This window comes from Eublepharis macularius, chromosome 10 (assembly GCF_028583425.1).
Source record: "Eublepharis macularius isolate TG4126 chromosome 10, MPM_Emac_v1.0, whole genome shotgun sequence".
In the NCBI taxonomy this organism is placed as follows: Eukaryota; Metazoa; Chordata; class Lepidosauria; order Squamata; family Eublepharidae; genus Eublepharis; species Eublepharis macularius.
In genome coordinates, this window is record NC_072799.1 from 20,796,086 (window position 1) to 20,822,894 (window position 26,809).

The 26,809-nt window shown below is 43.3% G+C and overlaps 1 protein-coding gene across 2 annotated transcripts in view; it reads left to right on the forward strand.

Moving 5' to 3' along the window:
• The window catches only part of CCSER1 (coiled-coil serine rich protein 1), a 628,410-nt gene that overhangs the window by 216,248 nt on the left and 385,353 nt on the right, over positions 1-26,809 (forward strand). For both annotated transcript variants that reach the window (XM_054989817.1, XM_054989818.1), the window contains exon 4: positions 201-294. In XM_054989817.1, the coding sequence (XP_054845792.1) occupies positions 201-294 (94 nt within the window). The remainder of the gene's footprint in view (positions 1-200; positions 295-26,809) is intronic.

Genomic DNA, 26,809 nt, shown 5'->3' on the forward strand with positions numbered 1-26,809 from the left:
GATTTGTCAACACTGTTTTTGTTGCCATTGTTTTTCTTGTTTCTTTTTTTGTTTTGTTTTGTACTAATATATACAATTTTTAATTAAAAAACTCCACTGATCCTTATCTGTTCAGCTCATTTTGTTTGCTGCTTGCATACACTGACCCTCTTTTATATTCATCTTCAGTCCTATATTCTTCCCTTGTTCACGTATTACAGGACGTTTTGAATAACTTGGGCTCCTGCGACCTGGACGAGGATGACCTCATGCTTGACTTGGAATTCCTCGAAGAGCAGCACCATTGTCGTTCTGGTGAGTTAGGCAAATATGTGACATTGAAGGGCTTTTCATGAAAAGGAATTTGCTAACTGCGCTTTTTAGGAAGTGGCTGGTAAAGATGCTCCTTACGAGAGCAGATTACGCATTTAGCCATTTAATGGTTCTGTTGCCTTCAAGAAACTTGCGAGAAAGTGATCTCTCCACTTCAGATACTGATTTCTTGCTGAAGAACATTTGTAAGAATGTTATGTTTGGTTTCCGCACTGTCTTCCTATGGTTGACTTCATGAGGCCGATTGTCAAATGGTAGAATCTCATTCGCAGATGTGGAATAATCCCAGTTGCGTGGTGACTGGAGGCTCATTGGTTTTCCAGATGCTTTTAATGTGTAGTGTCTCCAGGGTCGCTGTTGAAGAGCTGTCACAGATGTTCATATAGATCCAGAGGAGTCAGCCGTGTTAGTCTGTAGTAGCAAAAATAGAAAAGAGTCCAGTAGCATTGTCGAAGGCTTTCATGGCCGGAGAACGATGGTTGTTGTGGGTTTTCCGGGCTGTATTGCCGTGATCTTGGCATTGTAGTTCCTGACGTTTCGCCAGCAGCTGTGGCTGGCATCTTCAGAGGTGTAGCACCAAAAGACAGAGATCTCTCAGTGACACTGAGAGATCTCTGTCTTTTGGTGCTACACCTCTGAAGATGCCAGCCACAGCTGCTGGCGAAACGTCAGGAACTACAATGCCAAGACCACGGCAATACAGCCCGGAAAACCCACAACAACCATAGTCCAGTAGCATCTTTAAGACGAACCAACTTTACTGTAGCATAAGCTTTCGAGAACCACAGTTCTCTTCTTCTACAGATGTTAATGTTGCTCTGTTTTGTGTGTATGTTGGCATGGTGTTTTACCTTTTCCTCTCACTTCCTCCATTAATGTCTTTATATGAACTTTTTCTCTCTCACCCTCATTTAATTCTTATGCAGTTGCCACCTTTGGTTTAAAGTCCTGCGTAAACTAGATTCTTTCCAAACGACAAGATATTTGAGCACAAGTGCCTCATAAACAATGAATAACTAGTATTTGTTGCTTTACAGCGTTAATCTACATGTATATACAAATTTACTGTGCCCCGTAGGATTACAACATAGGAATATGAGAGAGGGGTTGCAGCTGTCTCAAAAGAGGCAGCTAGAGATTTTTTAGATTGTTGCAACCCACAATGAACCTTTAGAATCCAATGGGTGCCAAATTGGTCTAATCTCTGATGGGCTGTGTTAACAATTTTTTGAGAAACATATTGGTTCATTTGATAAACTAAGATATTTGACAACAAGGCATGCTTGAAATACCCTGGAATTGCTTGTTTATGTTGACAGGAGATAATGCCTGCATTTAAATGTCTCTAGAGGCTGCAATTATGCTCTGATTGGGCACTAACATAGTTTATCGCCGTGTTGATACATGCCCGTTGCTCCTCCCTTCTCCAGCCTCTCTCCTCTTGCACACAAATGGTTTGATTAGCTCCAATTTGACATAAAGCCTTGGTGAATTTGTTTATTCCTCATAAACTGGGGTTCTTATCTGTGATTAAATGTAACATACGGGACAGATTTACCTAAAATCAGTTTACAGGACCCAAAGCCAAGAAATATTTCAAAAGCAGACTGCAACATAATTTAATTGCTATAAAATATGAATGTATATTTTGCAAAGAAGATTAAAGCAGGCAACTCCTCATAACATTAAGCCAAATGTCACCAGACAAAACCGGGATTAAGTCTGTCACTAAATTGAGCCAAGAGGAGGAACACACACGACTCCCAGGACTATTGAGAATTACCTGATGAAAAGCCATGGCACCTCAAACTATGTTGGATGCCTCTTGAATGACTGTGTATTAAAAGAGATTTCTGAGCTAGCCCTTTCTGTTTTCTCTGACTAACAAAGCTAAGTCAGCCCCTCCACCAATATTAGCCCCCATTTGTGTGGCTACTAGTCATGATGGATGCCTGCTCCCTCCAGTTCTTCTTTAGATCCGTTCCTGGGGTGCACTGGTAGGAGGATGCTATTGCAGTCATTCTACTTGTGGGCTTCCTAGAAGCAGCTGGTTGGCCACTGTGTGAACAAAGTGCTCCAGCATGGCTCGTCTTAAGTTCTTATGTTCTGCACTGGTGCTCTGCAACATTTACTTAAGTTATGAAACCAGGGGTCATTTCATAGAAAAAGAGCTGGAGGAACTCATTAGCATAACTTATTAGCATAACTCATTAGCATATGTCATGCCCCTTGACATCACCGGAAGTGTGTCATTAGCATAACTGATTTGCATATGCCACACCCCCTGACATCACCTATCCTGGCTGTTTTGGACCCAATCCTGACCATTCAGGGCCGAAATTGGGCCCAAAATGGCAAAAAGGAGCTGAAAATGGCCGAAAAGGGGCCCAAAATGGTCAGGATCGGGCCACTGCTGAGCGGGAGAGTGATCCACCACCCATCAGAGGCCTGATCCTGGCCATTTTGTCCCCGATCCAGGCCAAAAGAGGCCCAAAATGGCTGAGAGTCTGGTGGGTGGGACCACCTGACATGTGACCTCTTTGGGGAACTGCCAGAACTGTGTTCCTTCACGTTCCCCCTCGAAATGAGCCCTGTATGAAACTATGAAAGAATAAGAGCGCTGCAGATCAATTGATCAGACAGTGATAATGGGTGTTTCTGCATGGGTTATTTATTTAGATATTTACTTCGTTTATACCCCACCTTTATCCCTAATGGGGACCCCAAGTGGCTTAAATCGCTCTCCTGTCCTCCATTTTATCTTCACAACAACCATGATTAGGCTGAGGTTGTGTGACTGGCCAAAAGTCACCCAGCAGGCTTCTATGGAAAAGTGGGGATTCAGCTCTGGGTCTCCCAGATCTTAGTCTTTCACCCTAACCACTACATCACACTGCCCCCAAATTCACTGCTTTTGGGAAGTGGGTTTTTTTTCCTGCTTCCTCACAGCATCGAGGTACATCTGTGCGCCTTCTGAGGTTTCCCTGGCTTTCCCCGAATCTTTCTGAACTCTGTTTTCCCCCGAAGTCTGGGGAGAGATCACAGAAAGCCAGGTGGCTGCTCTGTGGGTGGAAAAGATTGGATGTTCTTGGTCCTGCCCACACAGCAACCCTTTACCTCATGGTAGTGTCATGTCTGCAGCCATCCATGCCATTTATGTTTCTCTGATCTAATATATTAATCTCATGCATTGCTCATATGATTGTGTTTTGTTCATATGATTGTGCTTTGTACTGTAGTCACATAATCAAGTACCAGAGTGGACCTGCTTGAAAATGAAAGTGCCTTACTCCCAGAACAAGCAACTGTTATCTCTGAAAGTATGCTCAGTGGCCTTGCAGCTGTAATGTAACGCTTCACAGGGGAAAGAGGGTTTTTTGATTCCTTGTAATCTTCTGCCTTTCTCTGTCCAGACTAAGTTATTGTGTTCTCATGGAACTTTTTAGGATTTTCGCGCCTAAATGCTAACTGCTCAAAGGGAGGGGGGGAATAGTGCTCCTTATATCAATAGTGCATATGCTTGTATACTCATTCCTGCCAACCTTTCCCATCTGTGGATGTACCCATGAACGTAATGGATCTCTGAATAAAGACCTTTTCAACCACTGCCCTGGAATGCTTGCTGCGAGGGGTCTGGGGGTCTATCTGCCATGGACTGCCGTCCTTAGAACTGACAGGTAGCCATTTCCTCTCCCCACTGCAGAGGGCTTTTCTTTTTTTTAAATCAGTGATTTAATAACATTATAGCTGTATACCATTATATTAAAATATGTACTAGGTTCTCTGAATTAGCTTTCATTTAAAAAGTAATCCTGTAGCCCCTTTTCTTGCAGAGCTATATGGAAAAAAACAATGAAATAGGCTAGAGACTAACTTTTTAAATAAATGAAAGCTGAGAACTTGGAGAACCTGATGCATGTTTTAGTATAGAATAATGTTGATATAATGCTATTAAACTGCTGATTTAAAAAAAACACACCAAACTACGAGGGAAGCCTACTATGTGGAAGCCCTGTGAAAAATGCCTATAGAGTGCACAATGGAAAATACCTATAAACAAACATTTATTTTTTAAAATATATATTTTTAAAATCTTACCCTTCTGTGTTAATTTAAGTCTGAATCAAGGCTATTTAGTGTTAACGTGCTTTAGCACAGCTTTATGGAAGTTGCAGTGCTCTTCCTGCATCATTTAATTGCCCAACTCAACCTTTGTGACCTTGAGGGAGAATAAATTTCCCCTACTGTACAAATGCAAAAATAGTTTGCAGAGCAGAAACATGATAGCTACTGCGCAGCTGCAAAGCTGGTCATCAGTTGTTTAAGGAGAACCACAGTGAGATGAACAGATCAAAGGTTCAGCTCCTGAATTGAACATGGTATAGATATCTGCTGAACATGTTCACTGTGAGATCTGTGGCATCCCCAGTACCTGCCAGACTATCTAGCATTATTTACTTAAACTGGCAAGTATCTCTTCAGGGACTCAGGCAGATAAAGGGCTTCCTCATCAACCTATAGCCTTAAATTCTTTCAGAGAGATACCAGAAATTAACCTGAGGCTTTCAGCATGCAAGACATGCTCTCTACTATGGAGTCATGACTAGAGATGGGCATGAACAACAATATGAACTTTAAAAAGCTACAAACAGCCCAATCAGCTGTTCGCGAACAAGCTGTTCGGGAGGCCCATTCTAAACGAACTCTAAATGAACAGGTGTTCGCTGTAAGCCTCCTTCCTTGCTGTTCGGCAAGCCAGACAGTCTGGCACCTGCAATCAATTCCCTTGGCAACCGTAGGCAAGGACTGCCTGAACTATGTCTGAACTCCTGCTGTTGCAATTTAGCTTGATAAGCAGGTCTTCCTTTCAAGTGTGGAGCTCCAAATTTGTTACAAGGAAGCAAAGAGCAGGGGGCAGGGGGCTCCCAGCTCTGCTTTTGCAGACAGTGAGGGAGAGACAGTTGCTGTTGGCATTCTGAGAGAGAGAGACAGGGAGAGTGCATTGGAACTTGAATTTTCTTTGTGTGTGGTGTGGTAGGGATCTACCCCTTCAGGTTCCAGGGCTGCTGCCAGGCTCTGGGGCCAAGCTATTATTTATTATTGGTACATTTCCTGCTGCCTGCTCAGGTAGGGTTTCTGGGAATGGTGTGGTAGGGATCTTGATGGCTGGAGGAGAGCCTGCTGGCCCCCATGAACAACGAACATGTTTGGGAACACGTCATGTCCGTCAATGTTCGTTGTTCATTGTTCGTGAATGGCAACGAACAACGAACACCATGTTCGGGTTTTTTTTTCTGTTCGTGGCCATGTCTAGTCATGACATCTCCATTAGGGTGCCTTGTGCTGAGGGTTTGCTTATCTGGCTCAGCATTGTCTCCTTTGAGAGTCAGTAGCTTTTCTGGATCTCTAGTGAAGAAAGCACCTTTCTCACACCTCATGTCTAAGACCTTATAAGTGGAGATGCCTGAGGAGTGAGCCTGGATTCTTCTGGATGCAGAGAAGTTGTCTGCCACTGAGTAATTGGGTTCACACAAAGGATTTATTTATTTATTGGAGTGTTTGTGTCCTTCCTTTCCTTGTAGCTCAAGGCAGCTTCATTTCATAACAGTGCATTTAATTAAAACAGAGCACAGTCAAAACAAACATTAAAAAAATAACTTTACAAAATGTTTGCAGCGCAATTCATCCATGGCCTTGTAAATAGAATAGTTTTATGGCCTCTTTGAAATACCTCAATGGACGTTCTACTCCAGGGAACCTTTTCCATGAAGTGTGGGCCTCTCTGCAAAAGAAATGGGCTCTAGAAGCTATCATGGGTAATCCTGGGTGGGCGAACAGCGAAAAGGCGGTGATCAGAAGAGGCCAGTGAACATGGCATACTAGCCCAGCGTTGGAGGAGTTCCTGCTTCCAAATAGAAACCCCTTCAGATGGCTTTTGTATAGTTTCTCAGTAACTTTCAAACAAATCCCCTTGTTATGTTCACCTGTTTTGCAAGGCTGTTGAGGGGAATTAATGAGCTATGTTTGTAAAGTACTTTGAATGTGAAAAAATGCTGTTTGGTGGAAGTGCTAAATATTTACTTGAAGTCTTTTAGAGCTTCTCACAGTCTGTCAATACTGAAATACTTAAAACAGCCTGATATAACAGACATGATCCGCCTTAGGGGGTGCCTGTTTATTACACTACATAAATTAGAAGCTTAAATGCTGCTAATGCGCTAAAAGAGTAATCATGACAGGCAGGTTACTGTTTTTTATATGAGAGAAACTCATCGAGTGTTTGTACAAAGGAGTAGCATTAATTTAACCTTGTTTGTTCAGGGTTCCCCCCCTCTCCTAATTAAATATCTCACATTTAATCAAAGCATTGATTTTTGACTGGTGTATATTATACAAATGAGGAGCTTAATCTTCGGTAATGAAAGGAAAGATAATTAGAACAAACGGTATTTATAAGGGCGGACTTCAGTTGCACAATGTTCCGACTACATAATCTTTGATGAGCCAAAGTGAAGCAAAAAGCTTCCCTCCACTCCCAGCCTAAAGAAAGTTAAAATAAAGTTAGCAACAGTTTGGTGTTCAGATACAGGCTGTTTTGACTTAGGAGCCAGGAACAATGATAGGGAGAAAAGGAATTCTAGCAACGTGGCACCTAAGAACAAAACCAAGGTTCCTTGAAGAAATATTGCTGAAGAACAAATTCAACTTACCCATTGGCCTGATTTCCTAGAAAGAGAACTCTCTTCGTCACAGGATGTTGGGAGATTACATTCCTTCCTTCCCTGAATCAACATAGTACAAAACCAAGCAGAGTTGGACCTGATTTTTCTCCCTGTCAGGGCTTTTTTTCTGGGAAAAGTGGTGGTGGAACTCAGTGGGTTCCCCTCAGAGAAAATGGTCACATGGCTGGTGGCCCCGCCCCCTGATCTCCAGACAGAGGGGAGTTTAGATTGCTAGCGGCGCGGAGGGCAATCTAAACTCTCCTCTGTCTGAAGATCAGGGGGCGGGGCCACCAGCCATGTGACCATTTTCAAGAGGTTCCGGAACTCCGTTCCCCCGCGTTTCCCCTGAAAAAAAGCCCTGCTCCCTGTCATCTGGCTGTTAAACAGACAGGAACATTCAAAGCTGCCTCATGCTTAATATGCAACTGCAGAACTATAGTTAAGGTAGTTAAGGTCTCACATTCCCTATGCTTGCTGGCTCTGGCTCTCTGGGGACAGGGGTCTCTGGTCTTTACTAGTCTTCCTGTTTTAAATTCCTTAATGCCATTCCTGGCATGACGTGGGTGCAATCTGGAGTGCACACACATGAGGTAAGACCTTGCTGGTGCGCCTCCCCTAAGGACTCCCCGTCCCCCATTTTCAGCCTCGGAGGGCCTAGCAACCCTACTTTGGACCAGTCACACCTTCTCAGCCTAACCTATCTCACAGGTTTCTGTGAGGATAAAATGGAGCAAAGGAGAATGATGTAGATCACTGTCAAGATAATGGCAGCATTATTATATTTGGGGGGTGGGGGTGGGGATAGCTGGGAGTTGTGATGTTATGTTGATCTGTTGCAGCTGGGACTCTCAAGTCTCCCAGGACATGGATCCTGTCTGACGTTCTCTCTCTTAAAACTATGCTAGTTCCCAGTAGCTGGGAAAGAACCTTGAACTTGGATGTTTATGGAAAGGAGGGGAAGGATTGGTTTGTGAATGTTACATGCTTCTGAAATCTGAATGTGCCTCATTCCTGACAATTTTGCTCGTAATAAGATCATGATACTAGAAATTCCCAATAAAGCTTTTCTAAACCAAAGAAGACTTTTGGGAAGAGTCTTGGCAGATTTTTACATCACTTTGGGTTCCCATTTGAGGGAAAGGTGGGGGTATTAGTGAAGTAAGGCCATTTGCGCACATCCTTAAAGGGACAGCTCACTCACTGAATGCTGCCAGCTTTTCTCCTTCACTTTACACCTCTGATTTCAAAACGGTGGCAGGCTGTTTGGCTTCGGGTTTTTGGCGCCTTTTGCTGAGAATGCATTTCCCAAGTTCCCCCAAAGGACACTGAAAAAAATGGAATCCAAGCAGCCTGCTACCGTTTTGAAATCAGAGATATGTAGAGGAAAGGAGAAAAGCCAGCAGTGTTCGTTGAGTGGGCCGTCCTTTTAAGGACACATGGAGATGACCTAAATAAAATAAATAAAGCAGTGTTTTGTTCTGTGGAGCTGTTGCATTGGATTAGTGCTATGGTGCTGCTGAAATATAACCCCTCCATGCTTTTTCGCAGTGTAGCTTTCTGCAGCAGCTTTCCTATTGTGTGGGAAAACCTAAAAGGTACTATAAGGTCCTTGTATATTTCCCCCATGAGTACAAGCTGCAACTTGGGAAGGAGTTATTTTCCCTGGGAAAAAGTTAAGCCATCTTTCCCTATTGCTGCTTATAACAGTAAAAACAACCCACAACAACAGGAAGATTAATTCCTTTAGCTAGGCCACAGAGTCAGGTCAACCACTGCAATCAGTGGTCACCAAGCTCTGCCACAGTTCAGCCACATAGCAGGAAAACCTGTTAACCAGAAACCCTTCTGGCCGTTTTGGGTTGGGCATTTTTATTGGGATATAAACACAATGCAACTTCTCCCTAAGTCAGTTTGCATGAAACTGCAACGTAAATCCTATTTAAATCTGTATGTGCATCAGTGCATGGAATTTGTAGCCATGGTAGAACTTTTGATAAACTTTTTATTGCTCTGCGTGCCATTTAGAAAAAATAATAAAAATATTAAATAGATCTGGAGTTTTTTCCTGGTTTAAAGTTTAATGTTGTGGCACTGTGGCTATTTAATAACACAGTATAATGAGCTGGCAGTGTGAAATGCCAGTGAAATAATTAAGGTCCCTGGGTTATTCTTCTGCCAGGTGTTCGTATAACAGATTTCCCCCTCCCTCCGTGTTTTGTGCACATTACTAAGCACAGAAAAGTAGCATTTTATTCCTTGTTAATAGCCGGATCACTGAGAGATTCATAAAATAATCCTTTTAAGTGTTCTGGGTTCTTGAGAGCAGAACCTAAATGGGATGTTATGGGCTTGAAGCAATATGCAACATTACAGTTCTCATGTTGGAATTTGGAGGCTGTGTGCTGTCCAGTGCCAGCCCCAGGTTTTGATGGTGCTTACGACCCTTAAGGTTAATCTCTTGCCATGAAAACCCTGCCAGGAGTCTCCATAAGTCAGCTATGACTCGAGGGCCCTCTCCACCACCAAAGCCCTTAAGGAAGACTCAGTTGGACCTACTTTCTCATTTCTGTTGCCCAGTTACTCTCCCTATTGATAGGGCTAGCTAATGGCGATTGCTGGTTTTAAGAACATAAGAGCCCTGCTGGATCGGACCATCAGCTCATCTCGCCCAGCATCAGGTTGCCTTGAAGGGCCAAGGCCTTTCCTTGCTGTTGCTTCCTAACACTGGTTTCCAGAGGTTTGCTGCCTCTGGACATGAAGGTTTCCCTGCAATCATCCTAGGTAGCAGCCATTGATGGACCATTCCTCCATGAATCTGTCTGATCCTCTTTTCTTACTCCATTCCACTGCTGTTCACGTGCTGTTCGCTTCATCCCTCTTGATGGTGCAAGTGGGCAAGTGAGGGGTGAGTAGGACTTCTCCTGCAGAAGCAGCTGGCCACCAGCTTACTTGCCAGTCGGGTTCAATCTGTTGCCACCCAAAGGGAGGGAAGGATGGTGCAAGCGACAGCTGCTGTTGCTGCTGTGCTTTTCCTCCTTGCCACACTTGCTGCTCCTTGCCTCTTCCTGTAGCCTAGAGAACAGCCAAGTGAATGGGAATGGTGGGGAAGAGAAGCAGCACCCAGGATTCTTTGGTTGGTCTGGCATGTCTTTTTGCCAGTCCAGAGGCCTGTTCAGGTTTTTGATCATTCCGGCACAGAGCACCAATCAATCAGTATGTTGGATTTTCACAGAATCACAGAAGAGTTGGAAGGGGCCATACAGACCTTCTAGTCCAACCCCCTGCCCAATGCAGGATGTGCAGAACATGTGAAGTATCTTCAGTCCATGCCCATGGAGCACAAATTCCTGTCTATCTGGACCTGATCCCTCCAAAATTATCCCACCGCCACTAGGCGTGACCTCATCTTTATGTAGTTGCTTCATTGCCACGTTTCTCTCCAATGGGGATTCAGAACAGCTTGCATTGTTCTCCTTGACTCCATTTCAAAGTGGCTTACAGTGTCAAAAAACATCCCAAAACAGCAAAACCATCAAGTTCTGTAACATCTCAGTTACATAACAAAACTACAGACTAATCTACAGGGAGGAGAAGGGAGCAGAGCAGGTGGTAATGGCTTTGTTCTCTGTGGAACCAGTCTTCTCAGTCAGGGGCTGAGGCTCCTTTCTTATATACTCCCACTGTGCAGTCCAGAACAGCAAAGACACACATGGGAACACCATGGCCGTAAACACGGGAGGCTGGTCAATTCGGGCCCTTCTTACGCAGTCTGCATTCTGCCAGACTAGCACTCTTATTTTTGGGAAATGACTTCCTTTTGAGGTTGGGGTGGCCCTTAAAGGGAAAAAAATGTTCAGTTTCAGGATGTTAATCAGTTTAATAACTGGCAGCAACCGCTGCTACAAAATTTACTTTTGAAAGGAAAAGTTTTATTGGACATCCAGAGAGAATGCTCATAAGCCAGATAGCCCCTAGGCCACTGCCTGTTGGTATCCAGCCAAATGAAAGTGTTGGTGTAATGACCCAAGGATGTCAATTAGGAATTAATTAAGGAGTTGCTAAATTATTTTTGCGTTTGATGAACAAGACTGGTTGAAACACTGTAGCAATTTAGGAGCTCGTGCTGCATCTATAAATTAAAACTGGCAATATTTGTTCATGTTTTTAATGGGGAAGAAGCAGGCGTAACTGAACTGTGACGGAACCCCAGCGGCTGTGATTATGGGATGTGTCTCCAGAAGAAGACATAAGAACATAAGTAGAGCCTACTGGATTAGAACAGGGTTCCATCTAGTCCAGCAGCCAACCAGTTGCCCTGGAAGAGTTGCGAGCAGGGCAGTAAAGGCCAAGACGTTTTCCTAATGCTGCCTCTTAACATCAACATTCAGGGGTTTGCTGCCTCTGAATGTGGAGGCTCCTTTTATTCACTGTTGCTAGTAGGCATCAATGGACCTATCTGTCTAGCCTCCTTTTGAAGCCATCTTTATTTACCAGGACATACCGGAACTTGCTAGATAGCTGAAAAGAACAACTTAGTTCTGCTGCCACTCAGTACACAGTGAAATGTATAAGAAAAAAGGTATAACAATCATGTAACAAACAAAAAGATTTCATCGCAACCCAGCGTGATGCTATAGAAAGACCACGAGAGAATCCAATTACGGGGCTATGCAGACGAAGGGGCAGGGTTAAACAGATGAGAACGAGCTTCATTCTCAATAACTGTGGTTTCCAGTGCACAGCATAGGTTTAACCCCTGCTCCAATGGTTTCCCAGAGTCCATCACTTCCTTCTACAAATTAATGGCTGCCATTCACTGTTCTGGAGGAGAAGCAAAGTGCTGGATTATGAGAAGATGCAGCAGTAGGAACAAAAATACTTACTGTGAGTGTCCTGGCATTGGTTCGAAAGGATTAGGGATTCATGAACACGCGCCAGTTTGGCTCACTGCCTGTTCACCAGTTGTGAACAGAGATTTTTTTTTTTATGATCAATTCGAGAGTTCTGTTAATGGGTGTTTTGCGGATTGTTTCACTGTATTCCTTACTAACCATGTAGTACAGCATGCACAGGCTCACGCAGCCCAGTTGAATTCTACTTACCCACACATCCCTGCTGCATAGCTGCTGTGCTCAACAGGAAATGGTTTATGTAGACAATTAGATCACTCACAACTCAAATAAGTCAGTTATTAATAAATACTGTGTTTCAATAAAATCCTGCTCTTTTAGTATTCACCTACGTTGTCCTTAATGACTCTTATAGTTGCCAGTGTGAATTGGCAGCATCTTTGTGCACATGCTGTTTTGGGAACAGCCAAAGCAAACCAGTTTGGCAAGCCTTTGCAGCTGCTCAGCACAAACTGAACAAAGTGAGTGATCAGCTCGACTCTGACTGCTGTGTGTGAACAAGGTAAGTTCAACCACCAAACGTGTTCACCATGAAACTCGCAGCATCCCTAGTAAGGGTGCCATTTTGTATGTTTGCACATCAAACCTTGAAGAACCTTGCACATATTAGGCATGATTGCACTATGCACAATGCTGTCTCCTCTACCTTTGGTCACAACCTTTCACTAGCCTAGAGGTTCCCAAGGTAGTTGAACCTGTTGACACTTTCGATTTTTTAGAATAGGTAGTGGATGCTAAACAGAATGGTTGCTAACTGGGCACAATGGCAAAATGTTGAAAATGTCCACAAAACGTTAGGAAGTTCCAAGCGAAATGTCCTCCTAGAGTGGAAGTAGTTGTTTCCAAATGTCTGCTTCCTGGAGACACAAAAGACCTGGGGGCGGGGCGGGGGAGGCTTTGAATCAGTATTTGGCTATTTCAACTGTAATAATGTTAATATTAACCTATTTACAGGGTTATAAAGATTGCTTAGAAATTGCTTTGAATGCTTATAATGCTAATTTATTTCAATTTTTTTTTAAAAAAAATATTGCCTTGCTGGACCGCATAGCTCAGCACCCAGCCTCTTGGAAGTGATCCAGTAGAATAACTGAGATAAATTAGTTCTAGCCTCTCTGTTTTTCTCTCCATCCAGTTACTCTGGTTTTACTACCTCTGAACTTGGAAGATCTATTCCTGGCAGTAATTGCTAATTGTTCTTGAAAAAATCCTTTCTTTTTTTTAAATAGTGTTTTGGTGACGAGATGGCTTTGTTCCACAGCCCATAAATATAGTTTAAATTATGTTTTAAATATTCAGTTAACTTTCAATTACAATTAAGTGCGCAAACACTTAGCTAATGATCCTAAGGTCATTCTTCTGTTGTCTGTCTGAACAGCAGCCTTTACATCTCCTTTTCAGTCAATATTTGGATAATGTCCGTTGAGATACAAAGACGGCAAAGATGGCAGAGGCAGTAAATTCAGTCACTCTGAGAGTGGAAATATATGTTGCAAATTACCTGGGGATGCTCAAGTGCAGGATTTTATGTGTGGTCCTCGAATTCACATGCAGGCTTTGTCTTGCTCGGCACACACGCACACCGCTTTCATAGGAGCTAATTTTGCGTGATTGTATTTGCAAGTGACTATGAATGCCGAGTGGGGAGGGCAGAGCTCCAATTCAGCTCTGTTTTCGCAGTGTGAACTCTCAGGGATGGACACTGTAGAGCAAGTACTTTAGGCTCCTCTGACTTGCCAATTTGCATTTCTTTAAGGTGTGAGAAAGTGTCAAGATCTGCATTTTAATGAATGGATGTGTGAGGTCGGGGAAACTGGGAATATGGCAATTGTAAATAGCCTGGGATACTTTTAGCAGTTGAGGAGGAACTGATATTGAATGCATGAACGTACTCACACAGAGCAAATTGAAGTGTGACAGTGCAAGCGAGGGCATGGGAAGTTGGAGGGGGGCACGTGAAATGAGGCTCACTTGAGCATCCTTAGGTTCTTTGTAACGTGTATTTCCACCCTAAGTTGAATCCTATAAATCTCTTTTGCAAGTGGTGGGGTCTTCTGCAAGCTCAAGAAGCTCTCCGCCAGCGAAACATACCTCTTCATCTGGGACAAAGCTCCTTGCCTGTGGAAGGTGTCACCATTAGCTGAACAATGTGTACTCTCCAGCCTTTGTATCTGGATGTTCTTTTTAAATGAAGAGTATTTGGAATGGGTTGTTAACCTTGCAAGAAATGGCGACATGCTAATGCCACTATTTATACAGTAGCCGTTTCAGCCATTTACAAGAATGGAAAGGGCATAGCCAGGTCATAAGGTCAGGAAATATTACAGCACAAGAAAATCATTCGCTGTGGCTCTTCTGCTGCAATTAGATTTTTTTAAAAAAAAAAATAGCTCATGATATAAAATTTCATGGTCCCTTCCAATTACGAGATGGCTTTGTGATGCGCTATTTTGATTAACGCCAACATTATCAGCTGTCAGTTACTGAGAGCAATGCAGTAATTAAGTCAAGCTAGCACGCTTGCTTCCTTCTGGAGGTCTAACGTTCTTAAGCATTTTTTAAAGAGTTCAGCAGAAGTTAAAAAAAAACATTGAGATGGAAAATATAATCTTCACAGGTGCCCCGAGGCAGAGAAAAGAGATGCAATAATGAACACCCCCTTCATTATGACAAATTAAGATACAACCACATTCTCTTAAAACAATTGCAACGAGTTTTCAATTTTTTGGACAATAAAGTTTTAATAGCTTACCAGGTGCTAATGCGCCTTGTGTCTTTCCCAGCTTGGGGATTTAGAAAGGGCCACGACAGCCTTTTTCATCTAAATGAAAGTGCCCCAGGAATTGATTCAGTACTAAAATGTCTGCTGTTGGTTCTCGATTGTATGCATAACTAGAGAAGTTAATATATGAACTTCATAGTCACTAGAATTAATTTGCTTTTTTTTTTTACTTTTCAGCACAGTCATTCTCAATTTACAGCTAAGTGTTTTCTCTTGTCCTCTTTCTTCTCATACGGTTCTGGTGAAAATATCTCAAGATCTGCTGCACACAGGGGGAACCCGTTAGATGATGAGAGATTAATACTGAATCATTCGTCTCTCTTGTTTTTTTTTTGCTGGCTCATCCTAAGGGCACTTTCATTAGAGGTTTTGCCTAGACTGCATTGGCTATAAGAAGATTATGAAGTCCAAAACAGCCTCAAAATGATTGGAGGCAGGAAGCACTTTTGATACAATGAAAGGCTAAAGAAGGTGGGACTTCTTTGATTAAAATAAAAGAGAGACTGCGGGGGGCGGGGGGGGGGGGGAGCCCATAGTGGTTTGCATGCAGAATTCACTTCAAAACAACTCAGGTAACAGGATTAGGAAAAACCCTAGTAACTGAGTAAGATATAGCATTGCAGTTCTTATAGAGTTCAGTGAGTGTGGTTCAGCGATGGGAGCATCTTTTCCTATAAAATTTATATACTTCCCTTCAGGGCAACTTAACACCCGCTCAGAGTGGTTTACAAAGTGTGTTATTATTATCCCCACAACAATAATCACCCTGTGAGGTAGGTGGGGCTGAGAGAGCTCTGAGAAGCTGTTACTGACCCAAGGTCACCCAGCTGGCCTCAAGCAAAGGAGGGGGGAATTAAATCCGACTCTCCAGATTAGAGTCCTGCTGCTCTTAACCACTACACCAAACTGGGTGCTACTAGCATACCAAAGTCTGCAGCATGATGACTCCCTTTATAGTCTTGCCAAAGAGGCCTCTTATTCATATTGTTCAAAATGGCACCAAGTAGAGTTTCTGAGGGAAGATTGTGAAATGTGGCATGCCCCTTACTATCTGAGGCCGTTTCCTGCCAAGAACAAGCAGGACCAAATGAATGCAGTAATGACATTGATTCCTCATGCTTAATGCTGACAGTTCGGTGAAACAAGAACAAGAGAGGTTACAGTCTCACACATTGCAGAGTATACAGTCAGACATGAGTTGCATGTTCTCCTCAGTTTCTATTTATGTAATGCCCTATTCGGATTGGAACCTGGTGGTTTGTTATTTGCAGAGACACATGTATCCGAGGGAATGTGTAGTTTTCCCTAGTGAGCCAAATAGCATCTCCCTGGGACTGTTTCAGGTAGGAAAATAGCGGCGGGGTGGGGGGGAGATAGAAGCCCCTTCCCCATGTGTGTTATGGGTCCAAACTAAATTGGACATTGCACATGCAGGAACTGAAGAGAACCCACACATCATATCTGACATAGGGTAGGGATTCAAGTCCCAACCTTTGTACTCTGTAATGTGAAGAAAGATGTTCAAAATGGCCCCCAAGAGGCAAGTGTTTGTTCAAGCTTTTCTTCAGTCGTGGAGGAACATTTGAAAGCCCCCTCCCCCAAGCCAAATGTTTCAGGCTTTGGTGAGCCTTCATAAGGAAGGATGTTAATCTGTAATGCCTCTTAGTGTAATCATATGAAGATGGTACATAGTCAGGGGACAGGAGAGTCCTGGATGATAGTAACACATCAACCCCACAGGGAATACGTGTGTGTTTTCATGAAGACGGAGCAGCACTTTAGAATCATACAAGCAGGGGAGCCCTGAACGCTTGTAGGAATGGGAAATTTCCCACGCCCCCTGAGCAGGGCTTTTTTTCAGCTGGAACGAGGTGGAACAGAGTTCCGGAACCTCTTGAAAACCAATGCAGTGTGGAGGGCAATCTCAACTCCCCTCTGTCTGGAGTTCAGGGGCGGGGCCACCAGCCATGTGACCATTTTCTCCAAGGGCAACCCACTGAGTTCCACCACCTCTTTTCCCAGAAAAAAGCCCTGCCCCTGAGGATCCACTTCCTACACTGCCTCCTTGCCTCAGCTTCTTCTCTGTTTGCTTTGCCTTCCTCTCTCCTTGCTGGCCCTCACTTGCAGTCCTCTTTTCCTCCCCCTCGCAGCCCCTATGTTCTCTCCCCCTCACTTCTCATCCTGACGCAGCCTCCCTCTCTTCTTGTTCTGACTACAAGAACATTCAGGTGCCATTTTGGGCTGTCATTGCACATTGTACAAATGGTGTAGCTGTTCTCCAAGATTGTTTTTGTCTAGGGACAGTTCCAACTGTCTTATCCTGGTGCTTCCATTCCCCAGAATTCTGGTTTTGATTTTTTTAATGTCTGGTACAGATTAAACGCTAAGGTTTGCATCATGTTCTGTTTTCCTTACAATGGAATTTTTCTCATAAAATGTATGCTTCAACATTATAGTTTGCTCTGTACATAAACTATGTACATGGTGGAAATAAACTGCATATGGAAATGGTACAACTTGTGTACAAGTTGTTACAAAGGAATATATAATAATAACATTTGATTTATATACTTCCCTTCAGGACAACTTAACGCCCGCTCAGAGCAGTTTACAAAGGGTGTTATTATTATCCTCATGACAATCAGCCGGTGAGGTGGGTGGGGCTGAGAGAGCTCCAAGGAAGCTGTGACTAGCCCAAGGTCACCCAGCTGGCTTCAAGTGGTGGAGAGGGGAATCAAACCCAGCTCTCCAGATTAGAGTCCCGCTGCTCTTAACCACTACACCAAACTGGCTCTCTATTGACTCCACAAAAGCCAGGGAACTGAAATGGATCACACAAATGTAAGTGAATATAAAAAAGAACTCACATGTAGAATGTTTGCTCATTCCTGCCTTTTTGGCCCTTCTTTGTTTTATAAATCATACAATCCTCACCTCAGCAGTCTTGTTTTTCAGTTTATCCCATTTTTGATGATGTCTGCAGTGTTCAGCAATAGTTCTATAACATGTATTTATATAGACTTCCATTATGTTCTTTTTAATGGAGACAAGGATTTCTCACCCTCTCTCTTGCACAGAACAAACTATGTACCAGGTTGATATTTAAAGAGTAATGAGCCATTGCTTAGTCTGTGAAATGCTGGTTCCTTAAAAAGATTTTCCCCCCACCTTCAACTACTTATTGGTGTTAGTAGCTGGCTTGCTGAAATGCAAACAATAGGGATTCTAGTATGCAAACAATGGGGCTGTATGGACAAGTATGTATGTGTGCATGTGTATATACTACACACATTTGTGTATATATTCTCAGCTTCTTGAGACGTCAACAGTGGCTGCCAGGACCTTAATCCTCCCAAGAAATTCTGCTTCCTATTCTCAAATAAGGGGGTTAGTGTGGTAACCACACCAGGGCAAGTAATTCCAAATGATCTCAGATAGTCCTGTACTGACATCACATATTGGGGAGATTTATCTGCAGAAATGGATATGCAGTTTTCATAAGGGCAGAATTTTCTGATTCTTTGCAATATACATGTTAGAGCAGAGCTATTGTAGCCCAGTGGTTAAGTGGTTGGGTTGTGAATCAGAACTCTGCTGGTTCAGCTCCCACTATTGCCATGAGCTCAGCGGGTGGCCTTGGGTAAGCCACTCCTCTCAGTTCCAGCTCCCCATATGCATTACGGGGATAATAATGACACTATGTTCACTGGCCTGTCCAGAAGGGCAGTATATAAGCACGCTGTTGTTGTTATTATTATCCTAGTACTAGTGCAGATTTTTTTCCTATTGAACTTATTTGGAGGAACGAATATGCTAGTTTAACAGCACATAGCACACAGTCCCACATCGAATGCAGACTTGCCAGTGCTCATCGGCTGCTACTCAGCGAGTCGTCCATTCTAATTCCTCCCCAATTGATGCCCATCCTAGTTTCCCATCCAAAGTTCTGATCTGCTTGGTTTCCACAGACTGTTTTTTCTCAACAGAATAGGCTTAGTGGTACACATCTCAACCAGGGACACAGTTTGCTTGCTTGTTTAGAAATCTGTGGCTGTATTCAGAGCGCTGAGCTGGGGACTGTTCATACAATTCATGTTTGAGAAGGTAGATCATGACCTTAATGTAGTCAATTTGGGTGGTGGCTTGGCTCAGCACAGCAAGCCGAAGGTCCCTCCCAAGTTCAAACTTGAGCACCTTCAATTATAAAACTGTGTTCTGAAAATCCTCTGCTTTTGCTCCTGGAGAGCCACTGTCAGTCAGCGGAAACAGTCCACACCCTGAAAGGCCAGTGGTTTGAATCAGTATAATACAGCTTCAAGTGTCAGTTTTGTTTCTGCCCTGCCCCTCCTCTTTCTAAGGGGAGATGAGAATATCTCTGCCAGCTGAATGAGATCTGATCTGAGCTTTGAGTTCTGCTTCTCTTACAAGTATTTAGAATGGGTGTGGCTGGAGATGAGGACCTGGGGCTTGAGCTGAAGGGCAAGAGGCAAAGTCTAGGGATCTAGGTTCTCTTAACCTCCCGGCACTTACCTTTCTTTGCTTTCTGGGTGCACACATATTCCTATGCCTGTGTGATGACATCACCTCCAGGAAGTGATGTCACTTACAGGAAGTGATATCATCATGCAGGCAAGGGAGCGCACATGCACTTCTCAGTGAGCCTATTGGGGGGGGCAAATTTGCCCACTGAGAAGCACAAGAGTGCTCTCAGGGGTGGTGTGATGACATCCGGAGGTGATGTCACACTGCCCCAAAAGTGCACTCAGGAGACCTGTTCCCCTACCTTTCACCCCTCCAGCCAGGTCAGTGGAGGTGGATGGTGGGAGTGGGGGATTCCCTGCCCCCACTGGGCAACTGGCATCCCTACAAAGTATTCCTAATTTACAGTTTGCAGCCTATGACTTGTCACCTGTGGTCCTGAGTTAACCAAACCAGAACCACCCCAGGCTTTGGCTGTAGCATTGCAAAGTTAAAATTATATTTTTGTATAGTATAGTGTAATATATTTTTGTTTAAATTACAGTTTTGTATTCATTGTGTCAGTCTCCTTGAATCCCCACATGTGGGAAAAGCGTGGTATAAATGCTTAAATAAACATAACATAAATGCGAGGCCTGGTTAGGTTTCCTACCATCATGAAACGTAGGCTTTCATTTTCGCTGATGTTTAGATGTTCCGCCCTCTGCACCACCCGCTCTTCAGCCACTGTCAAATATTCTGCCTTGGGCAAAACTGTGAAGTGTGTAGGAATGAATTATGGAATTCCACACAAAAAGTATTTTTGAGCCTTACTTTGAACATTCCCTTTTAATTGAGAATAATAGATTGCCAGTGATTAGTGTGGGTCCACTGAATCCTGGCCAGTGGCATGAATGTTTGTACATGGTTGAGCTTTAATTTTTCCGCAGGAATGTTTTCAGTCATACGCAAAGCATTTTAGATGACTTAGACCTGTTCACATCCTATTCCATCCTGCTGTTTACCTGTCCTTTTCACATCAACAAACATTGTAATATGCAGGTATGCAGTCAGTTTATGAAGAAATACGGCTTTCTTTTATAGCTGCAGAACAGCATATGTTGCAGTTTTAGAGAAGGTGCATAAAAATAAAACTCAGTTTCAAGTCCCATGATCATATATTGTCTCTTAGTAGACTAAAGATTTAGAGTTAACTTACTCATTTTGTGTGTTTTATTTTCCTGCAACAGAATTGTTGCAAGTCCATGGGTATAAATAGAGAAATGATCAAGTGCATTATCTTATTTTCAGTTGGTGGCAATGTATATTGCATAGGAACAAAATGCTGGCAGAATAAATACTTGCTTAAGTGTTTGAGGGCACCAAGACCTTTATCACTACTCATGCTGCTTAGATGCCTGCCTTGCTTCTAAGTAGCCCTATGGACCTGTATATGGAAATGATCTGATTTCTGAATAAAATCTATTTGACTAAGTACTTGTGTCTTACTGCAAATGGGCCAGCCATCTGTCTGCTGTATCCTGTCATCCATAGCCTGATAGCACCTCAAGCCAATAACTCTAGCTCCTCACACTAGTCCCTAAACTATACCAACCATTGGTAACAAGAGAGTTTCCAAACTGCTTTAATCTAAGGATAAAAGGACCAGATAGAAGTGTTCTTAAGAAATAAATAAATGTGCCTATTGCTGTGGACACACAGAACCTATTGAGCCTTCTCAGAATTTCATAGGGACAGAGTTCCGTCCATTGTGTCCTGCATCACAACTGGGTAGATTCCAGAACTTGCTGGTTCTTCTGTCATCAGAAAATCCTCTTTTGTTCCTGCTGCGATCCATAACTAGCTGGGGTCAGGGGGGAACTGCAACATTGCGGATCACAATGTGATCAGAGGTACTTCCTGTCTTATTGAACTCAGTTTCAGTGATAGCCGCCAACTGGGTTAGCAGGGGAAAGATCTCCTACACTTGAGAAGCTACGAGTATTGAGGCTGTACTTTTTGCTTGGCTCCAATGGCAGTTTCGGGAGAGGGGCATTATCTTAGGCCAGATTTAACTGTGATACTGGCAGGGCAGAAGAACTTAAGATATGTGACTGGCAGCTAGCCAACATCTCTTTTAAAATGGTTCCTCTGTCACAATGCATGCAATAATTCCATTAGGGGAATTGTTAGCATCATAGTATGCCATAGCCTGGACAGGTATTTGTGTTGGTATGGTAACATTGTACATGTGGCAGCCAGTTTTCCTTGTGCCCAGCATACCATTTAAGCTGGTATCATAGAGCGATGTTCTCGTGTCCCAGCAATGTAATTAAACCTTATGTCATGGGAACGCTCAACCTCTCTGCCCCTGCTGCTGTTGGGATCACATCTGGAGGTTTGGACAACTTGTGTCCCATGCGGTTAGGGAGGCCCAGATGTGTTGTACGTTTTAGGGAGGCCCAGATGTGCTGGATGTTTTGTCTGCCATTAATGAATCCAGAAACATTCCTACCTTTAGAAGTTCCTGAAATTACTATGGCAACTGAAAGCTCTTTTTTATTGGGTTAGTATAACTGTAGCATCAGTGAGTGTTGCATCTATACATTGAGCATCAATCCCCACCCTGGGAAAAAAATGTTGTGAACAACTGAGCACAAAGGATGGCAAACAAAAGGATGAAACGAAAGCAGATCTTTTCATGCCAAGGATTCAATATTCTTTGTCTGAGTTTAAAATAGTAGACAGCAGGACAAAAAAGTGCAATGGAGAGAATACTTTTCCCCCTTCCAACCTAACATCCATGACAATGCTTAATTGTTATTTTTAAACCTGATTTTTCTACTTGTTTTTCTGTGTATCTATGCAGGCATGGTTTGTGTGTCTTAAAAAGTCCTCTCCCACCCAGTTTTTCCTGTACTAATAATGAAAATGATATTAGCACACAGAGATTTGGCTAAAAGTCTTCATTATTGAATTAGGGGACTATTACACTCTTGCTTGAGGACAAAAAAATACCAATATGGAAACTGCAGAATAGCATAATGTAAAAGCAACTTTGCACAGTTCTGTTTTACCAAGAAATGCAGTATGGAATGAGCAAATACAGAAAAACATGTAAGGCTTTGCAGATTGTATCTGGCTAAATAGGTCCCATTTTGCAGGACAGGCTAAGTGGGGTGCAATCTGTGGCACAGCTGAGAAGAGTTACAACCTTAGCATCATTATAGTCACAGGGAAAAGCAGAAACAACTTTACCCTACTCCCTGCAATGTCTCTGAGTGGCTCCTTTGCTGTTGGCTAATGGCTGCCATTTTCTCAAAAAGAAAAAACAAAATATAGCAGATTAGTTGGGAGCCATATTCCAGTGGTGGCAAAGAAGTGCCCACCACCATCCCTGACAGAAGGTGTCCCGCACCAAAGAAAACTTCACAAGGAGGTTGCATTGCACATCCTCCAAGATCCCTGTAATCCACAGTCCCTCTCTATTTATCTATACATCGTCATCACTGTTCATCTCACTTTTCCTTGTGAATGTGTGTGAACTGTACATAGTTGTGCCCTTTCCTCAGCTCATGGGAAGCCAATGAGTAGCATATTGGACTGGGATGGTAGGGGCTGGGTTCAAATCCCACTCTGCCATGGAATGTACTTAAATTAGTCCAGGAGTCATTTCGTAGAAAAAGAGCTGGAGGAACTCATTAGCATAACTCATTAACATATAGTGTTTCATAGAATCATAGAGTTGGAAGGGGCCATACAGACCATCTAGTCCAACCCCCTGCCCAGTGCAGGATCAGCCTAAAGCATCTCTGACATGTCACACCCCTTGACATCACCAGAAGTGTGTCATTAGCATAACTGATTTGCATATGCCACATCCCCTGACATCACCTATCCTGGCTGTTTTGGACCCAATCCTGGCCATTCAGGGTCGAAATTGGGCTCAAAATGGCAAAAGGGGCCCTAAATGACCGAAAGTGGCCCTTTGGGGCCTGGTTTGGGGCCGAAACGGCCCAGATCGGGTCAGTACTGGGCAGGGGAGGGTTCCCCCACCCGGCACCGATCCAATCCAGGCTGTTTAGGCCCCAATCCAAACCAAAATGGGCCCACAATGGCTGAAAGTCATTGTGACCTCTTTGGAGAACTGCCGGAATTGAGTTCTTGTGTGTTCTCCCTCGAAATGAGCCCTGAGTTAGTCGCTGATTAATCCATTTTTATCCTACCCCTCTTCCATGGAGGAGCTCAAGGTGATATATCTGGTTTTCCCCTTCTTCACTTTAGTCTCACAACAACCCCATAAGGTAGGTTAGGCGGAAAGTATCTGATTGGTCACTCAGTGAACTTCATGGCTGTGTGGGGTTTTGAATCTCCCCACGCCATCTCTGACACTCCAGTCACTACAGCACACTGTCTGTCATTGACTGTCAGCCTAAACTCTCTCAAAGGGTTGTAGTAAGGATAAAATAGAGGATGGAAGAGCAAGGTGGTACTGTGGAAGAACTGTGGGAGAAAAATTGTGAGTGTTATTTTAATTTTTTGTGAGATCTCATTACTTCACTTCATGCCAGTCTGGGAACATGTGGCATAGGTGGATTGTCGCACCCAGCTTGACCAAACCAGACACCCAGTATTTCTTGGGGAGGGGAATGTGCAAATTATGGCTGATTCCAGTAGTCAGTAGAGGAATAGACCAAGCCTTGGAGAACAGCACACTCCTTCCATGTTTTCGAATCCTCATCAAATGTTTTGGAGCGGGAATATTAATAAACCGAGTTGTGCAATCACAGCACTCTAGATACAGCTTCCATATACTTCTAGCTTGAAAAATGATGGATTTCCTTTTTCTCCTCCTCTTTCATTTTGACATTCGTGTCAGAACCTGTCACCGAAGAGCCTCGCAGGTGTCTTTGCTATGATATTCCGCATATAGGTTTCATTGCAAGGCAATTGCTACTGAACATGCTTTTCAGATTTCCTGCCATTCAGATTTCCTGCCATGGCGGCGTTGTAAATCCAAAACTCATGAACTGGAGCTTGTCAGATAATGAGCTAAATGTTAAAAGACCAAGAGTGCACGCTGTCCAGTCCCTCAAGAGGAAGATGGCTCTATTATCAAATCCCTGTAATGACCTTATCATAATTTTCTCATACATATTTATTGGTGTTCCTGTGGCAATCCAGGAGGATTATTCCTCTGTCATGTTTTTAGTGCCTTCTGCAGGTGAGCACCTTTTAATTGCAGATATTAATTTGCATTCAAATGTGAGGCATCTGGTTCAGGCTGGAAGTAAAGAACAACTCTCAAGCTTTCCAAATTGATTATCTGGCAAAATTTCCCCCACCCCGCTTTTGTATAGGTTTGGAGAACTGATTAAAACCATCAGCTCATGCTCTTCATTATTTCTGATTGGCAAGTTCTACCTTGGTTTATTGTTGTTAAGACTATGCCAGGTATTTTCCTGGTTGGAGTTTTGTCTCAAAATGAGCTCTTTCAAGCAGGCTGAAAATTCCATGCAGTCTCTCAATTCCATGCAGTCTCTTAAAAAACCACTCAACTCTGTCTTTTCTACTGCTGTTAGCTACTTTTTGCAGTCATCCTCTGCCCCTTGCTCAGATCTGGGGCAATATTTTTCTTTGTTTTATTCTTTCTCTAATGGTGTCAGCTAATTATGGCTTATGCCCCAGACATGGTCACATCAAGACATTAAGTAGCCGATCAGATTTGGCTGTATGTTGGCTTCTCAATGAGCAATTGAAGCTCATATGGGGTGAAGGAGGTGCTTCCTATATTAGTCACCTGCGTGATCCTAACTATAGATGGCCACGAACAGGAAAAAACAAACACGTTATTCGTTGCCGTCCACGAACAGGGATTCACGAACATCAATGGACATGACATGTTCACGAACATGTTCGTAGTTGGAGGTTTGTGGGAGCCAGAATGGTGCCCTTGGGACTTAGCTGAACTTGAGCCAGAGAAAGGAGAGTCCATGGGTCTCCCCCTATCGTGTCCTTTTCTCTTCACAGTGGCAAAAACTGGACTGTCTGCTGGAAGTTAATTGAGGAGTTAAAAACTGACCTTCCCAATGTTCAATACCCACCAAATTTGCAGGGGACATAGTTCTCACTGTCCTCTGAAGACCCCCCAAGTTTTAGAGAAACTGGACCCTGGGAAAGCCATGATCCATGGGTCCCTCCCTTTCCTGTCATTTTCTTTTCACAGTGGCACAAACTGGGCTGTATGCTGGAAGCTACTTTGAGGGGTTACAAGCCAGAAGGAAAGCCAGGAGTTCAGATAGAGTTCAGACAGTCCATGCCTATGTAGCCAGGGGAATTGATTGAAAGGCACCAGGATGTCTGACTTTACGAACAGCTGACGAATGCCACAGAGAGGGCTTGGAACGATTGCATGTTCGCCGGGAACAGGGCCTCACAAATAGCTTGCTCGTGAACAGCGGATTGGGCTGTCCGTGGCTTTTTTGTTGTTCATATTGCTGTTCATGCCCATCTCTAATCCTAACCAATAAGGGGTCAGTCTAATACTGGCAACCCTGTACTGCTCTGAATTCTCTTTGTAATTTTCTATTACAATTCCATGCAGTCTTTTTAAATTTCAGTCCTTGCAGGTGTTTTTTTGATGTTACGTACCACAGGGTGCTCTAGCAAGAAGATAGAAAACTTTGGGAAAACAGTGCCTGCCTCTGAGCATCTACAGTCAAAACTTGAGAAATTTTGGAGAACCTTCCTCCTTTCTTTGAATTTCTCTTAGATCAAAACAGAATTGATTTGAGAAAGATTTCGAATACCTAAAAAGAGGAAAATAAATTGATTGTTCAGGGAGAAATTGGGTAAAGAGGAATTAAAAGAGTTCTTCTTAACAATGCTAATGTTAGTTAGCTTTGAAGTGCTTAATTCTTTCTTCATGTGATTCCTCTCAGCCTTCCCTAAGTATGGAAATTGCTACCATCACAGCAGTGCTTGTTCCAGTTGTTCAGTGACAGTTCACACAATACATTTTTCCATCCAATACTGTACCTGAGGAAGGATCAGGATAAACCATGGTGTGTGTGTTGGGGGTTGGGTTTGCCAGTAAGCTTGCAGGCATCCGTTCGTGAGAACTCCATACTTTAGAGTCAGTTTGGTGTAAATGTTAAGAGTGGCAGGACTCTAATCTGGAGAACCAGGTCTGATTCCCCACTCCTCCACTTGAAGCTGGGTTTGATTCCCCACTCCTCCACTTGAAGCTGGGTTTGATTCCCCATTCCTCCACTTGAAGCTAGCTGGGTGACCTTGGGTCAGTCACAGCTCTCTCAGAGCTCTCTCAGGCCCACCCACCTCACAGGGTGATTGTTGTGGGGATAATAATAACATACTTTGTAAACCGCTCTGAGTAGGTGTTAAGTTGTCCTGAAGGGTGGTATATAAATTTTTTATTCACGGCTTTTTTTATTCACAGCTTTTGACAAAAGAGAAAGCATCTGTTGTGGAGAAGTTTGATCTACAGGAGTTATCTGGCTAGCAGTTAGTAGCTAACTTGGTCACGTGTTGTTGACATTGTTTCTTAACATATGCTACATTATTGTGCCTGGTATTGTAAGGAATCTCTGGGATGCACAAATAAA